The 27,551-nt window shown below is 41.7% G+C and overlaps 1 protein-coding gene across 22 annotated transcripts in view; it reads left to right on the top strand.

Annotated features, from left to right (window-relative positions):
• DST (dystonin) overlaps positions 1-27,551 on the top strand; it is a 486,590-nt gene that overhangs the window by 331,411 nt on the left and 127,628 nt on the right. For all 22 annotated transcript variants that reach the window (XM_090034292.1, XM_090034349.1, XM_090034342.1 and 19 more), the window contains 8 exons: positions 447-992; positions 6,434-6,610; positions 13,760-13,883; positions 17,556-17,764; positions 18,290-18,607; positions 18,817-18,983; positions 22,579-22,735; positions 23,229-23,355. In XM_090034292.1, the coding sequence (XP_089890418.1) occupies positions 447-992; positions 6,434-6,610; positions 13,760-13,883; positions 17,556-17,764; positions 18,290-18,607; positions 18,817-18,983; positions 22,579-22,735; positions 23,229-23,355 (1,825 nt within the window). The remainder of the gene's footprint in view (positions 1-446; positions 993-6,433; positions 6,611-13,759; positions 13,884-17,555; positions 17,765-18,289; positions 18,608-18,816; positions 18,984-22,578; positions 22,736-23,228; positions 23,356-27,551) is intronic.

Here is a 27,551-nt window from a genome sequence, read left to right as displayed (position 1 = left end):
TTGCACTTTTTATAGAGTCCTGCTTTGGGCAGTGATCCAAGTCAATGAGGAAATTTTTGACTACTCTAATGATTAAGTAAAAAATGTTGGAAAACATTAAAGTAATTGCTTCTGAGATGGGGGTTTCCTCTCAATCATGGACTATTCTGCAGGTTTCACTGTACTAGATATATTTTATAGAGATATGAATATATTGTTCTTATTTTGATAAGCATCAGCATACTTCCAAGTTCCACTTATGCTCAAAAGGCTTCACTTCTATATACAGTTAGGATTCCATAAGTACCACTAAAATTTGAAGATGTTATATGATAAAGAGGAGTGGCATGTTTAGTTAGATTGCTTTAAAAGTGTTAACTGATCAGTCAAAACAGAAAGAAAAGCATTTAATTATATGGAACCCTGTATGAAGGTGTAATCATAGCATTTTTATATTTCTATTGTAGGCTCAACATGAGAAAATTATTTCACAGCAGCAGGCTGTCATAATAGCAACTCAGTCTGCGCAAGCTCTGCTTGAGAAACAAGGCCACTATCTTTCTCTTGAAGAAAAAGAGAAGATGGAAAGGAATATGAAGGAATTGAAGGCACAGTATGAAACTGCTTTAGCTGAGTCAGAACAGAAAATGAAGTTAACACATTCTCTGCAGGAAGAACTTGAGAAATTTGATACAGATTATAATGAATTTGAAAACTGGCTACGGGTGTCAGAACAAGAACTGGAAAACTTGGAGGCTGGTGCTTCTGACTTCAGTGGTATCATGGACAAACTAAAAAGACAAAAGAGTTTTTCAGAAGATGTTATTTCTCACAAAGGTGACTTGCGGTACATTACAATTTCTGGACAGAGAGTTTTGGATGCTGCTAGGTCTTGTAGCAAAAGAGAAGGTGTTAAGGTTGACAGAGATGGTCTTGATACTTCAGTTACTTACACGGAGGTACAGAATAAACTGGATAGTGCTTCAGATCGCTTCAAATCTCTCTACACTAAGGTAAGTTTTATTTACCACCAAATAAATTAAGGGAGGACTAGCTGGCTTGTAAAATTTTTGGGTGAATAACAGGTTAAGCAATGGACAAACTACCAAGAAAAGTGGTAGATTTTCCATTACTTGAGGCCTTCATATCAAGATTGGATACCTTCTTAGATGTGCTTCAGTCAAAATCATACTATTTGGTTCTATGGCTTATGTTTTACAGGAGGTCAGACTAGATGAGCTAGCAGTCCCATATGGTCTTAAAAATCTCTGAATTTCTTAAAGCAGCAAGGCTGAGTAACGTGTTGAGAAGGAAATACATTCACTGGCCCCTCTCATTGGTCTAGATACTATATCTGTCCATGAAGTGTATTTTGTAATGTTTCCTTCTATGTGTTATTTCAGGGGTGGGAAAAATGGCAGATCCAGCTGGTGGCCAGACTCCATGCCTCTTGCCTGCACTGCTTTCCGGTCGGTCTCCATGGGGAGCACAGGGCCATTACAGCATGGGGCCACAGAACTGGGGCTCTGTCCCAGCCTACGTGGCCACACTATCATAGCCCCACACTCCTGGGCTCTCCATGGAGACCAGCTAGGAGTGGTGTGGGCCAGGCATGGAGAATGTGGGCAGGAATGTGCTCCAGGGCTGGGGCTGGGATCTTGAGGTGATGACAGTATAGGGCCAGAGCTGGGGCAGAGCTGCAATCTGCCGCATGTGTGCCCCTGACTGCAGAACTCGCATTTGTCACAGAGGCTCATTCCTGGCCCTCTCAAAATCCTGGGGTCTCCCCGGCCTCACCCACCTGTTTTGCATCTGGCTGCACCCCCATCCCATCCTATCCCATCCCATCCTTATGGCTGCATGCCCTGCCCACATGGGTCCTGCCTCTAGTGGCAGGTGCTAGGTGGACAGGCTGGGGTGCGCAGGCAGTGGGGCTTAGTCCAGTGGCAGCATCCAGAAGGAGCCACTACCACTGGGGCCACTGGCAAGTGGAGTAGCCCATCCCTGTGCTAGCCAATCTCTTGTCTTACTAATAAAACAATTACAGTAGGAATCGTACCTTTGACAAGATTAGTATTAAAAATATAGGTTTGATAGAAAGCCTTAGTCTAGCTGAGCTCCTAAATTAGTTTGTCCTGGTTTAAACTCCACTTTTGGCAGCAGTTCACAGACACCAGTTGATTTAAAGGAGCAATTCCATACTCTTCTGCCGAGCCTAGTTATCTGCCACCCTAGCAGTCTCAAAGATGTCCTGGGGAAACATCCTGTGATGGCCCTGTACATGTAGACGATCTGGATGGGAGTCTGTCCTCCAGCCCTAATTCATATCTGTTTTCTGTGGGAAAGCTCCTGCAGGACAGGACTAGATATGGCATTTGTGGTTCGTGTTCCCTTTGCTGACCCCTTCCACTCCAACACACCCATTGCTGAGGGAGCAGACTAATTCTTTTGCCATAGGACAGCATCTGCATATTTACAGAATCTCACTAGACTTTTTAAATTTGTGTTGTGAATAATTGTGCTAGAAATAATTGTTTATTTTCTTTTTTAAAGTGAATATTAATGCTTTTCAGAGTCTTTCATTTGTCTGCTACAAAGGCACAGTATGGGTAGAGCAGATTCTCCATGCTGGCCTGCTAATGTGCATCAGAGCTGCCTTAAAATTATACCTCTAGGGAAGAGGAAATTCTGTCTCTTATGACCATTAGCCTAGTGGACACCTGCTCACTAGATGCTTCATTGATGTCACCAAGCTCATTTTGTATCTGACCCCAGAATGGCCTTTGGATAACAACACCTGGCACTCTATTTAGTGTCCAGTATTGACAAAACCAGGAAAACATCTTAGTTATAAATCAGGGTTGCATGTATCTGTTTGAGAGATTTATTTCTGTGTCCTTGTCAGAGGCTTAACAAAGCAGTTAGGTGTTTGGGGCAGCAGGAGCCATGGGGGCAGCAGCAAATTCCAGCTCCCACTCTACCACTGGTAGATTGTGTAGCTGTGGCAGCACCTTTTATTTTTCTGTGAACACCCCTCTCCCCACAGGATCAGTACTGTGGGGAACTCCCCCAATCACCCCACACTGGTTTTGCTACTGGTTCTTAGGGCTCATGTCATCTTGGGAGTCTGTGGCTTCAAGTCAGAGTCTTGCAGAGTCTATTACTGCTACTGTGTTTGTTGGTGGGAAGTGCCAGCCTTTGGCTAGGATGCTTATGGCACTAAGGCCTACTCTTGCACCTCAAAGTTTGTTCTCTGGCTGCATATTTTTAGGCACTAGCAGTTTTCAAAGCCAACAGAGGATATCCTTTATTTCCTGGCCACCGTTCCTTGTTCTTATGGTTTTATGACCGAGCTTCTGCATAATTGCATTTTCACAGTTTGATTAAGGACACGACATCTTCATCATCAAGCTAAATTCTAATCTGTTTTTTTGAAAGCTTGTGAATAGGCCTCCCTGCACATGTTTGGGAAAATTCATTTTCATTTTCCCTCTCGACTTGGAATAAAAAGTAAAATCCAAACTTCTACAGTTTGTACATTGGATTTGCTCTAAATGATTTGTCTGAGAATGGTACTTTTCTGGGCGAGGGAACCGACATATTTGTAAAGATATTTAACATTTTTAAACAGCTTCTGTTTTGTGTGCATTCATATCAGCAGATGATGATTGGTGTTTCTGTGCGTGTAGAGATGCTTTATTATGTGGCAGACTAATCCGATGTGCAGTGAAGTGTCATCACTTACAAGCGTGCAGGAATTAGGGCACAGTAGACTAATTTACTCTGCTGCTGTATAACCCTGTCGGATACAAGGTGTATCCAGCAGCACAGCCAATAATTATGCTTAAACTTACTTATTCAGTCACATTAATGTTAATTGCACATGTAGGATGTTTATAGACATGCTGGGGGGGGAGGGGCAGGACTTTAACTAGAGCAGCTCCATGAGCCACTCCAATTAAAGTGCCCGGAGCATCCCGTGTATCAGTGTTCCCATGCTGAAAAATGTTGGTGGAGGTGCTTTAACTAAAGCTCATTGAAGTTCAAGCACCCTCATGGCCATTTTTCTGCACAGGGGCTGATACATATGACACTGAAGTCTACTGGAGCATGGTAATTAATGGAGTCTGCTCTGACTCATTGTAATTACAGTGCATCAGAGCAGCCTCAGTGTACATGTATAGGTGCTTGTAGATGTGCCCAGAGAGTGGTGGCTGGCCCTTAATATTCAAAATAAAAATCTTAGACATTTCTTCATTAAATTAAGCGTCTCTAAGAATTTTAAACATGAAGATGTTTAAAGACATACTTTACTTTTGTTTCAGTAAATTGGTTGCAGGAGTGGTAAGAGCTTTGGACAGATGCCCCACCCCTCTTTTTTTTTGTTTAAATATAAATAAAAAAATTCAGCTTTAGAGTGTGTTTGAATATATACTATTTTGTGCATAAACTTGGCCGTTGTACCAAGGTGCTAGTTGTCCCTAGACAGACAAGGTTCTTTGGGTGAATCTGATATCTTTTATTAGATCAACTTAAATGGCTGGAAAAAAAATTTAAGCAAGCTTTTGGGTTTAAAAACCCTTCGTCAGACTGAGGAAGTTTCTGCAGTTGATGTATGCTCTGCCTGAATGGAGTGAAAAAGAAGCCAGAGGCTGGTTTGGTATGCATGTGAAACAGGCAGTCAGTGAAGATGTATATTGAGGAGTCGGTGGGTGAGAGACAGGCTGGGTATGGGGGAGAAGGGGGTAACTGGGGATTCAGATGTCAGGCAGGTTATAAATCCAATGTCTATATTTAGTCCATGATTTTTAGTATCCAGGAGCCTGATGAAGTGGAGTTCTTGTCTCTGAGAAGTGTTTTGTAAGTTTTCTTTGAGGATTAGTACTGAGAGATTGTAGAGAGAGTGGTTGTCTTGTGAGAAATGTGCTCCTTAGATACTTGGAAAGATACATGAAATGTCTTTTTAATATTTAGCCACTAGATGGAGACCGAGTAGCAAATGTGAAATATTCTTCTGAGCTTCAGAAGACAAATATTTAAAGTAGAAGATAAATATTGTGATATTATACAACCACAGTATTTTGTCTATGAAAAGTATCTCCCCAAACACTAGAAAATTTGCCCAATCTTTTACTGCTTGGGACTATATGATGTCTGAAAGCATTTTACAGCGGAATCTCAGTGTCTCTGGCTGGAAAAAACAGCATCTATAAAAACAAAACAAAACAAGGTGTATGTCCTTTAAGGCTCTTTAGGAGGTTCAGACTTAGTAAATAAATCACTGCTGAAAAACAGGGTCCCCTTTTGCTCACATTTTGGGGGTCGGCTACCATTGTGATATGAATTCTTATTGCAGACATGGTAACACAAACTCAGTGGTGTTCTGAACTGGGTTTCCAATGATACTGAACTTCGTATTTTTTCAGAAAACAGAAAACCTCTGATAAAATAGATAATTCAGAACTTTTTCTCTAAAGTATTTTTTCCTTATTTAGGCTTCTTCATTTAGGCTATATTAAGGTTAGGTCACAGTATGAAATATATGCACCTCAGTTCTACAAATGAAAGTGAAGAGTGACCCCAGCTGACATCAAGTTGAGCTGCAGTAATATAGCAGAATCAGGCTTAATCTTTGTTAGACATGATGTCCTTATCCACTTTTTTCTAAGCACTTGCTTACATCTCAGTCCTACAGAACAATTCAGTCGGGCAGCTGTTGAGTTTAGTGAGCACTTCAGGGCCTTATGGCAAAGCTTCCACTAGGTCAGAGGTTCCCAAACTTTTTCTTATTGCTTACCCCCTTCTAGATTTACCAGCTGCCCACCAGCTTACACTTTATATTTTAACCCCTTAAATGCCAAGTATTATTATAATGAAAATTAAAATCACTATTACACTATTTCTCCTGTGTATCCCTCAGAGGTCTCTTGCATACCACAGTTTGGGAACCCCTGCACTAGGTAATTTGTAATGTTTTAGTTGATGTACATCATGTAGCCTAGGCAATACCATGTATAGTTTTCTTGCCTAGTTCTCCCTCTGCACAAATAGTCCATTTAATAATTATTAGCAATTAATTTACAGATTTAAAATGTATGTGTTGTATTGTCTGCCTTACATTCATAATAAAAAAACCTATAGTGCTATGGTTAAAGTTGTCGAGGTTTTCAGAGTTGGGTGCCTTAGAATAGGTACCTACATCTGTATATGTATGCATATAAACAGATATTCTGATATTTAGAGATGCTGAACATTGGTTCCCAATGGCTACATTTAGGTGTCAAAATGTAAACATCCAAATACAAGCACTGGATGATAATAGTAAGACAGATAATAATCATAAAGTGAACAACTGTTTCATTTTCTGAAATACCCAAGAATTATCTTTATTCATGTGGAAAAAAAATCATGAAGTACATATGTTTTAGCTTCTGGATTTTCTTTTATTTTCTAGTGCAATATCCTTGGAAATAACCTTAAAGACCTTGTAGACAAGTACCAGCATTATGAAGATGCATCATCAGGTCTTCTGTCAAGTCTTCAAGCTTCTCAAATAGCTTTGAGCAAACAACTGTCTGAAACAATTGCAGTGGATCCTAAAAATCTCCAAAGGCAACTAGAAGAAACCAAGGTAAAATGCCCTCCAAATCAGTAAAAACACCCTTATGTTAAAAGGAGGTGCTGGTTATTTAAAAATCAGGAAAATACGACATCATCTAAGTAATTAAGGCTACTTGCAGATGTTAGAAAAAAATGTTCTTTACTGGAAGAAGCACATTACGTTCACCCAGCTCTGTAGCATCTGTACAGATTGGGTGCTTCAGCAGGGCTTTTGGCATTTTTATCTAAAAGTGGAGTCAGTCATCTATTAGATTCAAGCAACAAAAAAGCCCCACCAAAGTGCCCAATCTGTACAGATGTTGGGCAAGCCAGGTCCAACTATTGCAGTGCCTCTTCTGGGTATGCGCTGGGTTTGGTGTGGGAGTGTGCAGAGTTTAAAGTGCCGGGTTTTGTTTTTTGGGGTTTTTTAAAAATGTCTGCAAGCAACCTAAGGGTCCAATTCTTGCCTCTCGTGAATACACCCAGTTCCATATAATCCTTGAATTTGGCTATCAGAGGTCTCATTTAATAATTTTTATGTCAAAATAAAAAATATGAGGACTGGTTTATGTGGTGAGGAACAAAAACAAGTGGAAACAGATAAATGTTTACCAACAGTAATCAGGTGAGGGGGTAGAAGCTGGAAGAATTATCATCTAGGAGGGGATTGTGTCATTGTGAGAGCACTGTTTGTGAGGATTTAGACTATTCATTAGTGGATAAATGAACATCTTCCTCTTACCTTTCACTGCCTACTCTGTGGGTTTCTTCTTTTTTATTTTGTCCTACCCCTTTTCTTTTATGCTGGGAGGTTATTAAATAGGATCAAAAGAGTTGTCTTGTTGAATCAGACCTGGGGTCAATCCTGTCTGACAGTGTCCAATACCAACTGCTTTAGAAGAAGGCAGTAAGATGATATGGGATAATTTACGTCTCCTCTTTGTCTCTAAGGCTGTCGCTTATTTACCAAAAACAAAACAAGGAGGGTTTTGGCATTAACTCAGGGTGCAGACAGAAGTGCAGCTCCCATCTGTAACTCAGCACATTTCTGCAAAGTGTTCTGAGTTACAACATTACCCCAAATAGTGACCAAACAGAAGTTCACTGTTGGATCCAGAGGGGAGGGGAATCTAGCTGTAGGCTTCAGCCAGGTTCCCAAAGCAATGGCCCAGCTCCCCGCCAGTACTGGTGGTTTTCAGAATGGGAGGGGGAGGAGGCAGTGGAGGGAGCTCATTTTTGGGGCTCCTCAGCCAATGATGAAGGGTTGGGTGGATAAATTGGAGGCCCTCCCCCACCTGGGGGCTGAACCCCCCCCCCCAGGCTGAACTCCTTCTGCTGCCTTTCCCCCCTCCCATTCTGAAAACAGCCACAGGCTGGGGGCTCAGCAGACAGAAGTTACAGAGGAAGCTACATTTTGAATCGTCTTATCTAATACCTCATGCAACAGAGGGGTCAGATTTTCACCCGATCGGCCATTTTTTAAGCTGCCTGCAGCCATGCATTTGTGTTTGGTCACAGGTATAAACTGCTTTCTGTGGCCAAAATGAGGTAAAAATTGTCCTTTCTGTCTGCACCCGAAGGCTATCTACCTTGATGGCAGTATATGAATGGAGACAAAACAGAAAAGTGTTCACCTCATTGTAGCTAATGGAGTTAGACCCCAGCTACGTAAATGGAAAAAAATCCTGTGCCAGAAGGAACTGTGTGCGCTCTGTTCAACAGCAGGAATTGATCCAGTGCTGCTGGAGTTAGGGAGCCACAGAGACAGGTTCTGTTTTGGTAGAATAGCAGTAGGCTAGAGCTCCTGCATCTGAGTTGATTTATACAAGGATTGATGAACTCCATCATGTCTGAACAGACTTCTGAGGTATTGATTGAACCCCCACTAACATGTGTCACACATGTTTGCACCAGGACAGGTTCCTGCACTGCCTGGGGTGGGGGGAAGATTCACCAGAAGAGCAAAGCAGGAGTGATTGCACTGTGTGCTGTAGCCTTCTTGGAGAATCCCAGCAGAGGGCAGCAGCTTTCCATCATTGCCAGGGCTACATAGATACAATGCTGGTGAAGATTGGGGTGCAGTGGTTGTATCTCTCCCTACTGAGGTATAGGCCCAGGCCTCTGCTAAAGCTGAGAGTACCTTGTATCAGTGTGATCAACATCTCTAGGTAGATTTTGTCACAAGAGGCCAGTGTTCCTGGGTCACATGAGAAGGCAAACCCAAGCAAAATCTAGGCCTTCAAGTTCACAGATCTAGAAGCAGAATTAAAGCAAAATGCATTTTAAAACAAAACAAAAAACATCCTGTTATGAACCCTTGACCCTATTGGTGTTATTGACAGAACTTTTATTGATTTTGGAATTACCCTGGATTTTTATAAAACTGTTAAACTGCCTCCTACTGTATGTATAATTCAATTGTGCAAGTCTTTATTTGCTTTCTGCCTGGCAAGATTACTTTTCTATACCTACTCTTTTTGTCAGTGCTACATAGGGTATTCAACGTATGTCTTACGATGTAATTAAAAATAGTCCACAATCCTGGAATCATTTATGAAAGGGCTGGTTCAGTCAATATTACCTTTCTTAACTATTACAGATTTCATACCAGACAAGTGTTTCCTTTAGCTCACAAACATATTGAGAAACAATAGTCAGCTTCTTCAGGGCAAGGAGTGCTGTTATTATCCCCAGTCAGAACAAGGTAGGGAAAAAAATCTCACACATGGCAACAATGAAAGCTGCGACTGTGTTGTCCTTTGGTACAACGCACCAGAATAATAGATGTCACTGTGATGTTATAGTGATCATCAGACTTCAAAGGAAAGCAATGTTTATTATTCTTTCATCATTAAAAATGCGAACTCGGAACCTGAACTTCAGTGTGATTAATTACATTTGTGCTTTCGGCAATAGAAAAGCAGGAATAGCACCAATTACAAACTGAAGCTGGTTTTAGACATTTAGTTGTCTCCTCTCAAATTAAATATATTCTTTTTAATGCCAATTTCCATGGACCTGATACAGAAGAAGTGAGCACTATGGCTGCTTTATGAAACTCCTACAGGGATTACGTAGGGTACAATAGACATTCAATGAGTATGTGTTAGGAAGGAGGGGAAGTTGCAATGGCTCATAAGACTCAAAGGAGGAGGATCAAGCAGAATGAATAAAGACGGCCAATTAATGAAAACAAAACAAAGAGCATTTTTTAAAAAGTCAGGAGTTGCAAGTTAAAGCAGTCTCTTGAAGCCAACACATGCAGCTGATAATACAGCCAGACCCTGACCTTGGCAGTGAGGTGGGGATAATCTTTTTATAGGGATTAACTGTTCTTCAAAATATTCTGTGATGCCTTAGGCACTAGCTAGCTCACTTTCTATCAACATCTAATGTGTTCCATTATGTTATGGGTTTTTTTAAGAAACACAGTATTTGCAGCCAATATAGGGAAAATACCACTTTGTTTATGTTGTAGCTGTTTTATGGCAGCTGAAGTATCAGAATGTGTCATATACTAACTAGCATGCTATTCCTATTCTCCAGATACTAATGCTGAAACTAAAATGCTGGTTTTAGACAAGAATTATTTTCTTGTCTTGGCAAGAAGTGATATAAAGGATTAACTGTTAGTTCAGCATCCTAAGTGAATGCAATACTGCAGTGTGTGTGTGCCAAACACAGTTCAGAGTCCCTAGTAGACGATACGAAAAATCCACATGAAAAATAAGAAAAATGAAACAGTACAGTTATCAAATAGGTAAACAAAGAAAGTGTAAACTTTGTCACCAAAATGTTTATGGCCCCAGGAGAAGCAGCCTTAAGACAAGGATGATGATCAGCTTGTTTCAAGATAGTTATATTTTTGCTTTGGTATCTGCCAGGACCTGTTCAGCAGATCTGTCTTTTGCACTGAAACTTGTATCACTGTGCTAAAAAAGTCCGTTTTTTCTTTTTGGCAGTTGGTAAATCAGGGAAAAGTATCTTTAAAAAAAATTGTATAAAAGATAGTAAAGTTCCACAGCAGAAATTAATGACTAAGATAAGTGTTGTAAAACAGGAGATAAATAAGATGTTGGATAAACTAACATCAGATCCTTGAGATCATCATTGGCTCCAGAGCCAACAATGAAATCTCATGTCAGGAAGGGGTCATAACTTGGGGGTCAACTTTCTGCCTTTTTCCAGTCATAATTACTGTTAGAGTGATTACATAGTTCATATATAACAACTGCTATAATTAAGGTTATATAACGGTTTATGTGCATCACCCCTGTTTTCAGTTTTCACGACTTCCTAAAAACCATATTTCAAAGCAAGATTTTCTTGCACGATTAGATTCTTCCTAAAGCAGCTTTTTTAAATTTTAAGAAAACATTTTTAGAGATTCAGAGTTAAATTTCTTCATGGGAAGAACAACCTTAAATTTAGGAGGTTTACTATTCCTGGAGGCAGTGAATTAAGAGCCTTTGGACATTATGCTATGATCAGGCACAGTAGATTTTATCTATGTGGTAAGAGAGGGGTTAACATGGCTAATAAGATTGCGTGTTTAAAAGTGCAGTAACTAGGGAGAGGGTGCCATAGTTACCAGCGGCAACACACAGGGTGCACGGGGGTGCATGTGCACCCCCTGAGAGTGCTGGTGGACCCCCTGACAGGCTGTGCTCCCAGCTTAGGCAACAGGCATGGGGCAGGTGAGACCACCAGTGTGAGCACCAGCCGGGGAGTGGGAGCACCGGATGTAGTGCTGCAGCCACTTTTGCGAGCGCAGCGGCCGCTTCCTGGTTGGTGAGATTGATCATGGCCCCCCACCCCCACCTACCCTCAAGTCTGTGAGATTGGCCGCAAAGGGATCCCCCTGGTCGCTGACTAGTTGCTGGGGGGTGGGCACATGCCCCCACTGACTAAGGTGGCACCAGTTACCCATAATGGTCACAGACATTGTAAGTTGCACTAGAATTTGAGATAGACCCTCATCTCCTATCTAGTAATTTGCTGAGAGTCCGGTTTATTTTAAATGCTTGGGAGAGGATCCTGCAGTAAAACATTTTAGCTTCTGTGTGCCACATGAAAGTATCTTTCCACTTTGGACTTTCCTAAATGACTAGCAAAAATGATTTCCTATTATGGAACTTATTCATTTATTTGTCGGTATTCTTTGTAAGCTACGAGGTCTTTGAAATCCTGTACAATAAATGCTATCTTTTACAATGTAAAAGAAAGCTTAGGAAATTCCAAAGTTTTGATAATGTTGTGATTCCATTGTTAACCACTAAAATACAGAAAAGACAAAGTTACAGATACATAAAACATATATGGACTTATAAAGCTGTCCTAGGCCATTTCTCACAGGATAGATTCTTGCTTAAATAAGAATGTATTAGTATATTGTAGTATTTTGAAAGTTACTTATGTGAAAGGTGTATGCTACTCGTACACAGCTACAGATAAAGCATAAAAACACAGAATAACAGGGAAATGTGGTTTTTTTAATTATTCAGCTAGGTGGACTATTGTACACACTTTCTGTGTGATAAAGATAATACCTGGTCCCAGAAAAATAATTAAAAATAAAAGGTTCAGAAGAGTTGATTTATTCACATTATAGAAAACGCAGACTGAAATAATCAGAGTTATATTGTTCCCATTGGTTGGAGGAAACACAGAACACTGGGCTTAGACAGAAGTGACAATTTTTGCCTGATCTGGCCACAGAAAGCTGTGTGTTGCTGTGACCAAACACAAGTGCACAGCTCCAGACACCTTCAAAATGGCTGACTGGGTGAAAATCTGAACTCTCATTGTATGAAGGATCCGATGAAGACATTTCAAAACAGAACAGTTTCTGTAAATTGTGCCTGTGCTGCCTTCTAGCCTGTCCCTGTTTTCGTAATGGGAGGGGGGAAAGAGAGTAGTGGGAGTTCGGTCTGGAGTTTTTTCAGCCCCCACTGGAGGTTTGGGTTGGGTGTATGGGAGCCCCACTTTGGGGTGGGGAGGGGGCTCCAGTACACCCACTCCACCCTCCAATGCCAGGTGGGGAACCCCCTCTCCTCCCTTTTCCCACTCCCATTCTGAACCAAGGACAGGCTGGAAGAGAGGAGGGGCCATTGCTATGGGAAACCAACTGCAGGCTCTCAGCTAGCAGCTAGATTCTCCTCTCCCCTGGAACCAATAGTGAACTTCTGTTTGTTTCAGGGGATCATTGTAACTCAGAACATTTCCTGCAAAATGTTCTCAGTGGCAGCAGGGAGCTGCACTTCTGTCTGCACCCGCTGAGGCTAGGGACAGAAATTACACACAAACTGGTATAAGTGATTGGAAACCGGTTCAGATATTTAACACAAAAGAAGTTCAGTGTACATAAACTGCTTTCAAAATGGCTGAAGCCAGTTTAAGATAAAGCTGGATGGATGTAGTATCAGACTTAACTGATTTTAGGTTAAATCAGTTTATTGAACTTCTGTCCCAGATCCCCGCCAGATTCAAATTAATACACAGTTCCCCAGCATCCCAGGATGGTTTGCACCTCTCCTGCAAACCCTTCCTCACAGGGTGTGCGGGCTAGCCTTAGCCCAAGCCGTCTGCTCCAGGTCAGCAGGGAGGCCTCCCAGCTTCTGGCCTGGGCCACTGTAGACATGTGGCTGCATTTCCAGAATCAAAAGTAAATGTCTGTGTATTTGCTTATCAGTTCATTCTACACAGCTCAGACTGAGTGGAAGATTGACTCGATTCAGCCTCAAGCTTTTGGACTGTCTGTACTTAGCCTGAGAAACTAGGAGTAAACAGGGATTTTGTGGAAATGAAATAATATACTAAGTAGAATAATTTAAATGATATTTTAAGGGAAACCTGTAGACAGGAGTAATGATATATTGCTAAAAGCTGGAGAGCGTGGGCAGGAGAAACACCCGCATCCATGTTTTATCATGCTGCATGTTTTCCGATTCTGGAGTTTCTTGTTTGTAGCACAAAGCCTCTGCCGAACTAAACAGATCTGTGTGTGAATCAGTCTTTTAAGAACTAAGTCCGAGTTGCTTCAAAGCTATTGCAACATCCTTAGCAAATGCTTTTTTCTTTTTTTCTCTGCTTATATTGTATGCATTCAAAAGAACAATGAAAAGTTCACTTGCATCTTAGTATATTTAGGAGCATAATTCAAAATCATGCAATTTTTCAGGTTCTTCAGGCACAGGTGTCTAATCACCAGGTTGCTGTAGAGAAACTCAAAAAAGCTGCAGAAGTGCTTTTGGATAGTAGAGGAACTTTACTTCCAGACAAAGATGAAATCCAGAAAACTTTGGGTAAGAATGTTACTATTTTCCCGTTCCTTCTGTTGTTGTTGAAGGAGTCTGCACTTACGTGCTGGAGGAGATCAAACATGGATGTTCCATCCTCGCTGTCTCTTTTCATTTCTGTGTTTTTTGGATCATTTGTTACTACAGCTCAGTAATTTACTGTGCATCTAAAAAATGGAAATTAATCAATTAAATGATGTTGCATTGCTGCATCAGCAAAGAATCATAGAGAATTAGGACTGAAAGGGACATCCAGAGGTCATTTAGTCTAAGCCCCTGCCTGAGGTAGGATCATCCCTATCCAAATCATCCCATACAACCACAGTCTAAACTCTACATAAGACTACCCTCAGCCCTGACACAACATAGACCTAACACCCTAACCTGCCACAGGTAAAGCAGGGAAATCATGGCAGCCAATGTCCTGCTTTGATAAAATGGTGTTAGTACATGCTAAAGAGGTTCCAGATAGAAGGCCATGCCCCTTACTACAGAGGAAGGCAAAACCCCCTACAATCCATACCAATTTGACCATGGCTAAAATTTCTTCCTGACCCTAAATATGGCAATTGGTCTGACCTTGAGGGGAGGGTCAAGACCCTCTAGCCAGGAACCTCAGGCGTTAGCAGGAGAATCGGCACACCCCAGTTCAAGTCTCCAGTGAAGAATTTGTGCTCAGGACAGACTAAGCCAACAAAGGATGGCAGAAAAGAATTACTGCTTTCTGCATTTTACAGAAGGGGAACTGAGACAAAGAGAGATTAAGTGATTTGGCCAAGGTCATTCTGGGGAGTCTGCAAGAGAGGGATAATCAATGTCAAGGACCATCTCCCTGCATTCTCTTTCATGATTCTAATCATTTAAAGACTAGCCAGCCATAGAAATTATCTCCCATGTCCTGTTTTAAGTATGCTTTCCATCAGCTAGAGTATTACTTCTGGTTATATTGTAACATGACACTAACCAAAGTCTGGAACCTGAAGGCTCATGTGTATGTCTCACCACTGTCTTTTCTAGTGATTTTAAAAGGCATAGAGGGCACTCATTAGAGGCAGGGAAAAACTCTTTAAGGCACATACACATGTATAGTATATATCTTGGTAAAATGAAAATGCATGGTGTTTGTAGCTGCAATAGCATATTCTTCCCAATTTAAATTTAAAAAACCATCAAAATGTCAGTTTTTCAGCAGTTTCATCCATTTGTGCAGCTATTGTCTCCAATCCTTTTTACGTGTATTTATACCCTTCCTTTTAATCTCAGATTAATTGCATACCCAAGTATTTGCAGGTTTGGAGAGTATAGTATAGTAAAATATCTTATATTAGGTTCAAACTAAATATACATTTATTTATTTACATTTTTTTACTAAATGACTCTGTTATACAGAATATGAGGTCAGAATAAAGAATTTCTCATAAAGAAATGTACACACCAGTAATGGCTTGTTAAGCTCATTTTTTTCAGTAAAGACAGATACTGTGGTTTCAGCCTGAAGAGGGGAGGGGGAAGCAACTACAAAAGATGACCTAACTGAATGTGCTGTTTCTCTGAAATTATTACTACCCTGGTAGTCAAGCCATAGTAGATTAATAGAACATGTATGCAGACTGAAAATACAAGGGAAAACTGGATATGCAGGCTTAAGCCTTTTAATTCCCTGATTTCAGCCTTGAAGGCAGTAGAGTACATCTGTTTAACATCTTACAGTTACAAATTTCTTTCCTAAAGTCCCCTATTGAACCTCCTTTTTTTGCTTTACTCTTAGCTAGTCTTTTCACCCCTCACCCATGATACTTTTTAACTGACTCATCTATTTGGTTTGTTACTTTCTTCTTTTTTTGTTTGTTTCTGACAGTTTATTAACTGCCTAAAAGATAGATGTTATTTGATATCTCTATATTTTGGAAGGTCTGGGGTCAGTGTAGCTGGACACATGTATTTGTGAAGCAATGAATGCTGAAAAAGACAACCATCTGTGGACTTTCTCAATGTGTTTACTTGTCTTTGTGACTCAGAAAGTAGGACAATCTGTAGTAATTTTCCTTTATATGGTAACAGTAGCCACAGTGCAAATCAAATAGAAATATTTGGCACCCCTGTTTCACAGAGCTTGCTATCCTGGCCTTTACATCCTCTGGGATACCTCCTGTGTGTGTCTTTCACTCAGTCCTCTTTGATAATTCATCTTAATCGGCTTTAAGGCATTGAGACCACATGTACGGATTCACTTCATTATCACTGAGGCACTGCTGCTTCACAGTCCCAAATAAGTTAGAGACAGAAATCTTCCCCTCGCTCCCCACTTGGAGAATTCTGTTCCACACAGTCAGTAAATTCTGGTTAACATGCAGGTCTTGATCTAGAAGGAATTCTCTTAATATGCTGGGGACAGCATCTGGCATCCTGAAAAGCCACTGCAGAGCCTGTAAATATCCAGGGTTAAATTAAACTTAGGCTTCACCAACTTAGTCTCTGTGTTTTCCAAACTAATGCAACTAGGCATGCCTAAAGATTCTCTTTCCAAGCAAACATATAGGCTGCTGTAATATGTTCTAATGTAGCGTAAATGTTCTAATAAGACTTTGATCCTGAACAGAAAGATACCTACCTTAACAACAGTGTCTCCCTAACCTATGGCAGTATAGACTTCACTGTAAAGTACCAGCAGTAGTTCCTATTCCTCCATAAATAGCCTTGTGGTTAGAGCACTTCCCCATCACATGGAAGGACCTGGGTCCCATTAGGGAGTTTGAGAAACAACCCAGTTTCTACAGTAAAAAGACCCTGTCTGTTGATTATACTGAAGGCCTCCATCAAATCAATGAAGGCTATGTACAGTAGTATTGAGAATTGGTCTAGTATTCTGGGAAAACATGGAATTGGTAATATGAATGAAAATGGCTAGCAAATGTTAGAACCGTATGCACATCAAGATCTATGTGTTATCAACATTGGCTTTGCTGGGAAAATCACAAGAAAGACATTGTGGAAACATCCAAGATCAAGGCACTAGTACCAATGAGATCTAGTACTGACCAGGCACAACCACCTGAAAAATAGATCATTAGTCACTACCTAAACATTAAAATTTAGGCTGAACAAAACACAGGAAAATGTACTCTAAAAACTAAAATTGCTTAGGGAAGGGGGATAGTCTAGATAAGTGAACATGTTAGGGACTCCTGTGTGTTGTGGCCAATTTAAGTCACTTAACCAGTGAATTCTGGCCAACAGTGTATCTGGCTTTGGAAGACGCACCTCAGGGAAAAGAGCAGGTATAGAAGTTAATATGAAGAATCATCTTAAAGAAGGATGACACGTTTGATGATAGTACAGCTGGAAGAAAAGGTGTATCATTGGGATAACTTTTGCTTCATTAATATTCAGCTGTCATTGCACTTCTTTGAGACAGGCATGTTATATTAGCCTGGAGACCAGTCCTACAAATGGTGGCTTTCAGACAGAGGATTGGAAATGCATTTTAAGATACCTTTCCCCCATAACCTGACTTGTCCTGTGCGTTCCTTAGCTAGACTTAAAAATCCAACCTTTTTCTAACTAAAGTCTGCCTGAGTGAAGACTGAGCAAGAATAGAGATAGAATCTTAGAATTTAGTCTGATAAGTAAATAACAATTAAGGGAAACATTTGGTAACTTCCTCTTTATTTCTTTTAGATGACATTGTGGGCATATATGACAATTTATCCAAGTCTGTGAATGAACGGAATGAGAAGCTCCAGATAACTTTAACACGGTCACTTAGTGTGCAAGATGGTTTGGATGAAATGCTTGATTGGATGGAAGGTGTTGAAAAGAGTCTTGAAGAACAAAGGCAAGTGCCTTTGAATTCATCGGCTCTTCAGGATGTCATTAGCAAAAGTATGGTAAGTAACATTTTCGAAAGAAATACTTCCATACTAAATCAGATAATGCTTAAAGAATTTCAAGATGTAATTTAAATAACAATTATACACCTTAAATGAATGAAAGTGTTTAGTGCTTATAGTCAGAAGTACTGGAAAAAATACAAGGACAAATTCACATCTTAATGACTCTAGTGCAGTTACACTGATTTACATCTGCTGAGGATTTACCTGTATTAAATTATTACCTTATAGCAGCAGTCTTCAGACTTCCTAAAGTCCCTTTTGCTGCAGAATCTCTACCTCTGTTCTAAATACTGGCATGGAGCCAGGCAACCTGGCCCCAAAATGGCAGTGCACTGCCTCCCAGCTCACTCTGTCATTACCCCCAATCTCTGTGCAGAACTCCAGATGACCTGTCATCAAATCCAAGAGTTCAGCAGAACACATCTTGAAAACCACTGCTGTGTACAGTAAACCTGAGTTAGCAGTTCATTTCTTATGATCCCATTAGAAGCACAACACAATCACTTTTGCTCATTTCAGATGCTGGACCAAGATATTGCAGGACGTCACAGCAGCATAAATGCCATGAATGAGAAAGTGAAGACATTTATGGAAACAGCAGATTCATCCACTGCATCCTCTCTGCAAGCTAAAATGAATGAGCTTTCTGTACGGTTTTCAGAAGCAAGTAGGAAACACAAAGGAAAACTTGCAAAGATGGAGGAGTTGAAGACCAAAGTGGAGTTGTTTGAAAATCTGTCAGAAAAACTGCAGTCATTTTTAGATGAGAAAATTCAGACTCTCAATGAGACTGATGCTCCAAGAAAAAATGTTACTGAAGTCTCTCAGTATATGCAGGTACCGTACATCTCCATAGTATAGATTTCTACTCTTACTCATAGAGGAGTAGTACATCAATATACCAAGCTGATTTCCAAACTTTTGTAGAACTAAGACTTAAGGATTGAATTTTGAAAAACTGTTCACAAAGTCTAATATAGAAGGTAATTGATAACAATTAAGGAACAGTTGATTAATATGAAATACACTTTCTATTATTTTTTCAGGAAACTAGTATAGAGATAGCACATCATAAGCAAGATCTTGAAGTTGTACAACAACTCCTTGAAGAACTTTCTGTTCATGGTCTCCCTGGGGACAAAGCACTGGTATCAGAAAAAGTAAATTCCTTGTCAAAGAAATTCAAGGAAGTTGAGGAGACTGTGAAGGAAAAGTAAGTACCATAACCATTACTTTATTTTCACTTTATATGCAACCAAAACAATATGTGTTTGATTATGACTGTTATGCTTTTGTATGCACATATGTTTGGTGCTGTTTATGAAAGAGAGACCTTTAGTTTGACAGCATATTGTAAGCTCTTTGAGGGTAAATGTTTCAAAAGGGGAAAAGAAATCAACTCTTTTCCCTTTTTGCAGCTGTCCTGCTTGTGCTAAGTATAACCACTTATCTGCTTCTTAGGTGGAATACAAAGTACTGCTTTGTAGGTTGCTCTAATGGTTTGATACCAAGACAAAACTAGAATCAGATGCAGGGTGATGAAGAATTTAACTCATGAGAAAATGGATTTGCCAAATGCTGCTCATACTTACAGATTAATTTTATAGGAACAGATTAATGAGATTAATACTCATACACCCTTGGTCCTGATTCAGTCCATAAACTGGAAGCCAATCGCATTTTGGGGCACATAAAATCCCCTCATATGATATTATGTGCAGAATGATATAATAAAATGTAGTCATCTCATCAGCTATGGTCTCTTTTAATTTGTGCATGTGATTGATGGGAGCGATAATGTGGAGTCTGGATAATTTTTGGATAGGACCCAGTGTATGTTAATTTAATGGCACGATGGGATCCATTCCCTGATCCCAACAATTGTACCTCCTGTCATGCCACACATGCATGGTAGGAGGGGCGATTTTTGGGATCAGGGCATCAAATTCCGATCATACTTTGTTTGCTAATGTTGGTGGATTCTTGGATCATGTATGGCTGCAGGTGGTAGGCTTTACGAGTGCCCCTCACAGGGGAGCTAATTGATTTTACACTGTGGCAAGTTCACAGTTGTGCCTACAGCCATAAATGTAATTGTGTGTTAATTTCACTATATATACAATATGTGCCAGGTGTCTTATATGCCAATGACTGGCACTATGAAAATGTAGGTAAATGGATCCTTGTGAAAAGTGGATTTTTAAGCATAGGTCAGTCGTGATTGCTAAGATACCCAAAATGTTTTGTTGATTCACTCAAGTCTCATGTTGTTATTTTGTCATGGTATCAAACCATTGGGGTTTAAGGACACGTACTGTGACAGCTTTCCTATTTAGAGCATGGTTCTCATTTATTCACAGCTTTCTCTTTATGATAGTGTTGTCAGAGACACTGTTTCTCTGATTTCTGTGTAACGTCTCTCTTTCGACCATTTCTTTTGCTGTATTGCTACAGAGGAATGAAATACCCATCTTCAAACCATGAATCTCAAAATACCTTTGCTTTTATCGCATAGGATTGTTTACTTAGTTCATCAATACTACTGCAATATCACTCTTGTTTTGATATAAGGCAGGGGTGGGCAATTATTTCAGCTAGAGGGCTGCTTAATGAGTTTTTGTGAGCTGTCGAGGGCCGCAAGAGTGGCTCTGCCCCTTGACAGGTACTCTGTCCCCTGGTCACCATCTTGAGACCAGAAGTCCTGCCCCAACCCCTGACCTTTGCCACTGGAAGTCCTTCCCCTTGCCCTGAAGTATTCCTTTCAGGAGCAGGTGGTTGCCAACTTGGAACCAGAAAAAAACAAAACAAATCGTATACTAAATCAAACATCTACTATAACATATTTTAATTGTATTTCAAAAAATATTTTGTCCTAATTTATGTGTGTTTCCATAGTATATATAGAGGCAATTGTGTAATAGTTCAAAATAAAGTTTTACTCTTGTATATTGTGTGGGGCAGGTGTGGTTGGGGGTGGGTGTGTATATGGAGTGGGGTATGGGGGTGGAGGGTGGTGTAGGGTTTGTGGGGAAATGTAGGTGGGGATTGTGTAGAGGTGTGGTGGGGTGTAGGGTGTGCATGTGGAGGCCTCCCCACATATCCCCCCTTCCTGGTGCACAGCCCCTGTCACCAGCAGCAGCAGCAGGCGGCGGACCCTCAGGGTGCTCATGTCCCATGGCAGGATGACATCCCCAGCAGCATGTGGCTCCACTCAGCCATGGCATGGGCCCCACCCTCCCACCCAACTGCAGCTTCCCCCATGTATACCACCAATTCCCTACCTGCTGCCTGGAGTGCTGCAGCAGGGACAGAAGGCGAAGCCACTGGAGGCCAGGGATGCCCAGCAGTTCCCTGGGCAGCTGCAGCAGTAGCCCTACCCAAAAGTTGTGCATGCTGGCTCTACCCAGGGACCAGGCCCTCATGCTAGAAGGGAGGAATAGGCTGCAATAGGACCTAGACAGGTTACAAGGGTGGGCGGATGAGAATAGGATGGGATTCAACACCAACAAGTGCAAAGTGATACACCTGGGGAAGAACAACCGACACCATACCTACAGGTTGGGGAACTCCCTTCTTGTCAGTACAGAGGTGGAAAAGGATCTTGGAGTCATCATTGACTCCAAGATGAACATAGGCCAGCAGTGTGGGGATGCAGTCAGGAAGGCCAGCCGCACCTTGTGATGCATCCGCAGATGCATCTCGAGCAGGTCCAAGGAGGTGATACTCCCCCTGTATATGGCACTGGTCAGGCCGCAGCTGGAGTACTGCGTCCAGTTCTGGGCACCGCACTTCAAGAGGGATGTGGACAACATGGAGAGGGTCCAGAGGAGGGCCACTCGCATGATCAGTGGGCAGCAGGGCAGGCCTTATGAGGAGAGGCTACGGGACCTGAACCTGTTCAGCCTCCACAAGAGAAGGCTGAGGGGGGATCTAGTGGCCTGTTAGAAACTAGTCAGGAGGGACCAGCAGGCATTGGGGAAGTCCCTGTTTCCCCGAGCATGACCAGGAGCGACCAGGAATAACAGTCACAATCTGGCAGAGGGTAGATTTAGGTTAGGTATCAGGAGGCGTTACCTCACTGTCAGGGTGGCTAGGATCTGGAACCAACTTCCAAGCGAAGTGGTACTGGCTCCTACCCTGGGGGTCTTTAACAGGAGGTTGTTTGACCCCAGTACTCTTTTCTGCCATGGCAGGGGGTCGGACTAGATGATCTACTCAGGTCCCTTCCGACCCTAGAAACTATGAAACATGGCCGAGGGTGGGAACACAGCACACTGCCCCAGTGGGAGTGGGTGGGACTTGGCATCATGCAGAGCACAGCAGGGGCAGCCCTGGGCCAGTCAGGATACACTTAATTGGTGGGTGCCTACCTGCAGGCTGGATGAAATTCCCTAGTGGGGCTGGATGCAGCCTGTGGGCCTTATTTTGCCTGCCCTGGATATAAGATATACGAGTTAGAAGGTAAGACAAGATGATGTAATGGAGATTTCATAAGTGTTGCTTTCATGTATACTCATTATCTCACACTGGATGAATATATAGAAAATTTCTGAGTTCTCCGTTTCTTGAATTAATTGACTGTCCTGTCAAGGCAGACTATTTTACCACATATTAGAAATACTTGGGGTAGTTACCTGTACAGTAAATTCAGGGGCCTGCTTCTCTACCTATTGAGGTCAGTTGTTAAGGACTCATTGACTTCATGTCATCAGGATCAAGCCATTAATGGCTTAGTTCTCTTGATATAATTTTCAGAGCCATTAGTGGCCTCTTGTACCTAACTTTACTTGCTGTCTTTCATGGTTTAGAGAAGAGGATTTGTCATCTTGTCAGAAACAAATGGATACTTTTGAGCTACTTGTAGAATCTTTAAAGAAATGGATGGAAGAGACAACAGAAAGGATCCCAGCTGTGCAACCCTCTTTGAGTACAGAGGAGTTAAAGAAACCTTTGGAAGATACTATGGTAAGGTATTGTATATAATGTGAATAATATTTAGAGCGGTTGTTAATTTTGTAACAATATGAAGTGAAAAAGTTACGCACTTTGCTTTTCATTTTCTGCTAGATCATTTCTTTTTTGTTTCTTTTGTCTTTGTCCATCTAATTTTGTTGGAGTGGGGCTTGACATGCTCTTGTTCATTATCAGGTGTTAATATTTGTTAATAATGGCTGTAGTCAGTTTCCCTTAGATTCCAGTTTGCCTCTCTGTGCCACTCTGATTTTTCCTCTGTTACTGTATGTGGTCTGCCATATCAATCTAACTATGCTGTAGTCAGAAGAATGGAACATGGGCTCTTTAGTACCACTTTGTCTTTTGATATATAGTATGGGCTGATAGCCAAAAATATTTCTGAATGGCCATGTCCATCTCTTTCTTGATGCCAAATATTCCAAATCTGAAAATTGTTTTGCTGCTTTATGAGATGTAATGAAAAAATTACATTTTCATTGTCCAGAAATTAAAAGACGAATGGTTTTCCAAAGCCCCGGAAATTCAGAAAATGAACAGCCAAGGAACATTGTTGTGCAACTTAATCAGTGCTGTGACTTCCCCTGCAAAATCACGAGCAACTGCAAAATCAGGTATGTGTTTATGTGGTTAGCTAAACAAAATTATTTTAAAAGGCAAATAAAATAAATTGTTTTAACCCACTAAATAATTGTGAAACAATCAGTTTACTTGGTAAAATGCTTGTGAAAAGTCTTGACTGTACTGAATACAGTTTTCTTTCATGCTAAGGTCCCAAGCTGTTTGACAGGTTGCATTTACATTATGGCACCTCTACATTGCCAGCACTGTATAGTACAATTGAGAATGAGACACCAGAGGCCTAGATTTATTCAGAAAACATGCCTAAAATGAGCAGAGGGAAATCTTTTTTCTCCACCCCTCCATTAAGCTTCTCTCCTAGATTAGATACATCTGGAGGTGAGATAATGGCTCAGTCTATACAGCAGTTTAACTCTTGACATCTCTATTGAGTCTGCCAAGTAGTGCTAATTTAAACTAATCTTACAAACACTTCGGCACACACATACCTTTGCTGCCATGAGAAGTCCTGTTCACATCAAAGAGAACAGCTTGATGATCAGTTAAGCATATGCCTAAGTGTTCAAAGAATTGCAGTGTTTGCAATAGTTACGTGATGAGGATACTTGTCCTCTTAAAAAATGAATTGAGACCGGCACATTCATTTCACAAATGGCAGGGCACTTTGGAGCAATCAGAGCTGGAATTGAAACAACCATATAGGAGAGAAATTATTCCCTTGCCCATTATGACTTGCCTGAACTAAGCTATGCTTCCAGTTTGCTGGTTCAGCATCCCTCCTTTTCTTTTTGTTTCTTTGATTTTAAAGACAGCACATCTGCCTTGAAGATCCAAGCATACCTATTTTGACAGTTGATATACTTGGGGAGGGGGGTGCTTAAATTTTCACCGATGAAGTTAAGTGCCTAAAACGTTTACTTCTGTACATGCCCAAAGTTGCTTCCGTCTTGGACAAGCCAAAAATGTCTCAGCTTATTTGGGATCCACAAAGTAGGTGTTTGTCATCTTTGTCATCTGCAGGCCCTACTCTGGCACACTTGCTTAGACCATGCTTCACAGATATGGACTTCACTGAGTTTAGTTCAGAACTCAGCAGCCGAGGTCACTTTCATTAAGTAACACTGCCAGAGAAGGAGGTGATTAAGGTTTCCATTGTTTATATGCCTGAACTAATGGTTAGACCACTTCCTCAGGAAATAGAAAACCTGGATTCTAGGGCCTTATCAGACTGTGGAGATTCAGCCTACATTTCCCACCTCTCAAGAGAGTGCTATAACCATTAAGGTTAAGTACAGAAGTTCAAAAAGTCTGAAGCAAAATTGATTCATCTTTGTAGATTTTTCTGAGCTGCATAGATTGACACATTGAACTCACATTGAGTGTTTGTGTGGCCAAGACAGGCAGAAGCTTGTATTTGCCCTGGCCAAGATCCTGGGGGCACCCCTAAGGCTGCTGAACCAGTTCAGTGATAGCACAGGCTTGATTGTCTGATGTCTCTACGCTCCACAGCCTTTAAGGGAGGGGGGAAGGGAAGCACACCCCCAGGCCAGTATTGCCCCCCACATCTGGTGTCTGCACAACGTAGGGAAAGCCTCCCCCCTCCCTTCCCCATCCCCCACCCCCAGACCAGCCCAGAGCCAGGCTGGGATCGCATCAGCCGTGTCCCTTCCCAGTCTTCTTCTGCCTAGGAGAAGAAGGGGGTGGGAAGATGACCTCCTTCCCCCTGCCAGGCAGTGCCCCCCTCCAGCCTGGGTCTGCCCAGCCTGGGGGGCAAAATAACCCACTAGGGGATTTTTGCTCCCTCGCAGCTTGGAGCTGGGCTTGGATTGCCTCAGCCTCACCCTTTCCCCAGCCATGTACGTATGAGGATGGGGGCGGGAAGTGAGAACACAACCCCTGGCCCAGCATCGGATCCCCAGCCAGGTTCTGCTTGCACAGGGAGGAAAGCACCCACCGGGGTTTTTCAACCCCCACAGGTGGGAGCTGGGCTGATATTCCCCAGCTATGCCCCTTCCCCAATGGATCCTTCCTCCCCACTGGGCAGATGCCAGCTATGGCGGGGCGCAGTGAAGGGCAGGGGTGCGTTCCCACCACCCCCTCTCCTCCCTGAGGTGGACGCCTGGGGAAGGGGCAGGGCTGCGGCGATCCCAGCTTGGCTCTAGCTGTGACAGGGTGCAAAGCCCCCCAACCTGTGAGTGCTTATACCCATGCTGGGTGCTTATACCCCTGGCTGGGGGGACTGGTACAGGGGTAAGCGGGGAGATGGCTGGGGAGGGGGTGGACCTGGTTGCTGGGCTGCAGGGGCAGGGGGAACAAGAAGCTAACTCCTGGGTTCAGATGCCTGCTCCCAACACTGTTTCTGTTTTTTATCTAGTCACTGTTTCTGTTTTTTATCTAGTGACTCTTTAATGCAAAGTGCAGGGACCAGAACCCAGCACTTCCCTTCCAGGGAATTCACTCAGCATTGAGCTACAGTCAGGCTTCTTCTATCTTACTCTTCTTCTAGGCCCACAAATCTTACATTCTTGACTGCACAATTGCAATAGTAAGTGTGAAGGGTGCCCTCATACAGATTAGCTGGTTAAGAGTGGGAAGAAATAGTTTTGAAATCCTTCAGTCTGAAAGTCTAAAACTCAGGTTTCCCATTTTCTGAGGAAGTGCTCTAACTATTACACTATGATATAAGACTAGGGACAACTGCTTCACCCACCACCCACATTTTAAAAGGAAGGAGTGAATCAAGTCCTTATCCTGAAGGGATGATTTAGGAGCCTAAATTCAGGAGTGAATTTGGGTCCGTGAATCTAATCTTATAAAGAAGTTTAACAAAGGACTTCCCCTGGAATCTTGAACCCAGGAGAAAGGCCAGATTTGATTGATACCCCTTTCTTCAGCACTTCCCCTTAGTTGGTTAAAACATCCTCCAACTCCCTTTTCTAGGTATTTAATTCTTTCTATTGAATGAATAAGGAATTTAGGCCTCTAAGATTTATCAATTCTGGTCCTGGAGACAGACATCTAAAATTTAAGGAAGGCTGTTGAACTTACTTCTTCCTATATGATCCAATGAGGTTCAAACCTGTTGATCTTCAATGCTCATCTGCAGAAGATGGTGGGAGAATGGATATTATTTTGAGGTCAAATATTTACTAAGAGTGGAGCATATTGTTCATACTTCTCTTTGCTGAAAGTCATTGTAGTTGCATCTGGTTTTAATCACCATTATAGGGATGCAGCTATAAAAACCTGTGGAGGTTGCGCCTTGCCTCTCTTCTTAAACATCCAAATTAATACACAGTCAGCAAGCAGCAGCTGTATTTCTCCAGTATTGCAATGTCTGTCCTTACCATACAAATGCAGTACTGTGTGCACGAATAATTGGAAATGCAGAGTCTCCTTTACAAGAAATATTGTAGATTCTCTGAGTCTGAGTAGCAAGTAGGGAGGGGAAGAGTCAAGAACCTATTTCTAAGCGTGGTTGAGCGATTATTTTCTTCTTGTTTGTTTTATTCTGAGTAGTAAAAATGTAGTGTTTGATCTTGCTCTTTGATAGGAATTTTGACATTAGTTTCAGAGTTCTCCAGGCAACAGAGCATCTTATTTATAGGAGTTACCAGTTTTTCTCTCTGAACTACTTTTTCCCACCATCCCCCAGCTGCCACCCTTATGGTACTCAATTTCCAGCTGGTGGTGAAGGATGAATACAGAGCCTTCTCCAAGGCAACCATTAATTCTGCTCCATTAGTTAATCTCCTTGGAGTATTCTATACATATAGAGGCCGGGGGTGAATCTTACCCTCTTTCTTAGCTCAGTCATTATGCAGTTACACTGGGGTTGTGGAAAACAGGCATATCATAGTTAAACTCCTAATCTTATTGAAACAGTTTACTGAATGATCCCACTGAAATGAGTAGGGTTACCTGTGTGAATAGCTGTTTTTCCATGATAGTAAGGGCTTTACAACATGGTCTTTATTGCAAATCCAGTTGTTCAACACTTGATCACAAGTAGGATCCAACTGACAGCCAGATTTAAAGTGACTTGCTTTGTTGAAAGTTTGCAGAGTAAAGTGCTACCCAGTGGGTGCATCTACGCATGCCATTAAGGTGACATGATAAATTGGCATTGTTCGCACCATCTGATAGTACTGCTGGGGACAGTGGAGTACTTAACTCCCCTGAAACAGAAATGTAGATGGTGACAGAGGCTGGCTGGGGCACAAGGGTG

The sequence above is a fragment of the Crocodylus siamensis genome, chromosome 1, assembly GCF_052110815.1.
Source record: "Crocodylus siamensis isolate JL-2025a chromosome 1, ASM5211081v1, whole genome shotgun sequence".
Lineage (NCBI taxonomy): Eukaryota > Metazoa > Chordata > Crocodylia > Crocodylidae > Crocodylus > Crocodylus siamensis.
This window is presented reverse-complemented; position numbering and strand designations above follow the sequence as displayed.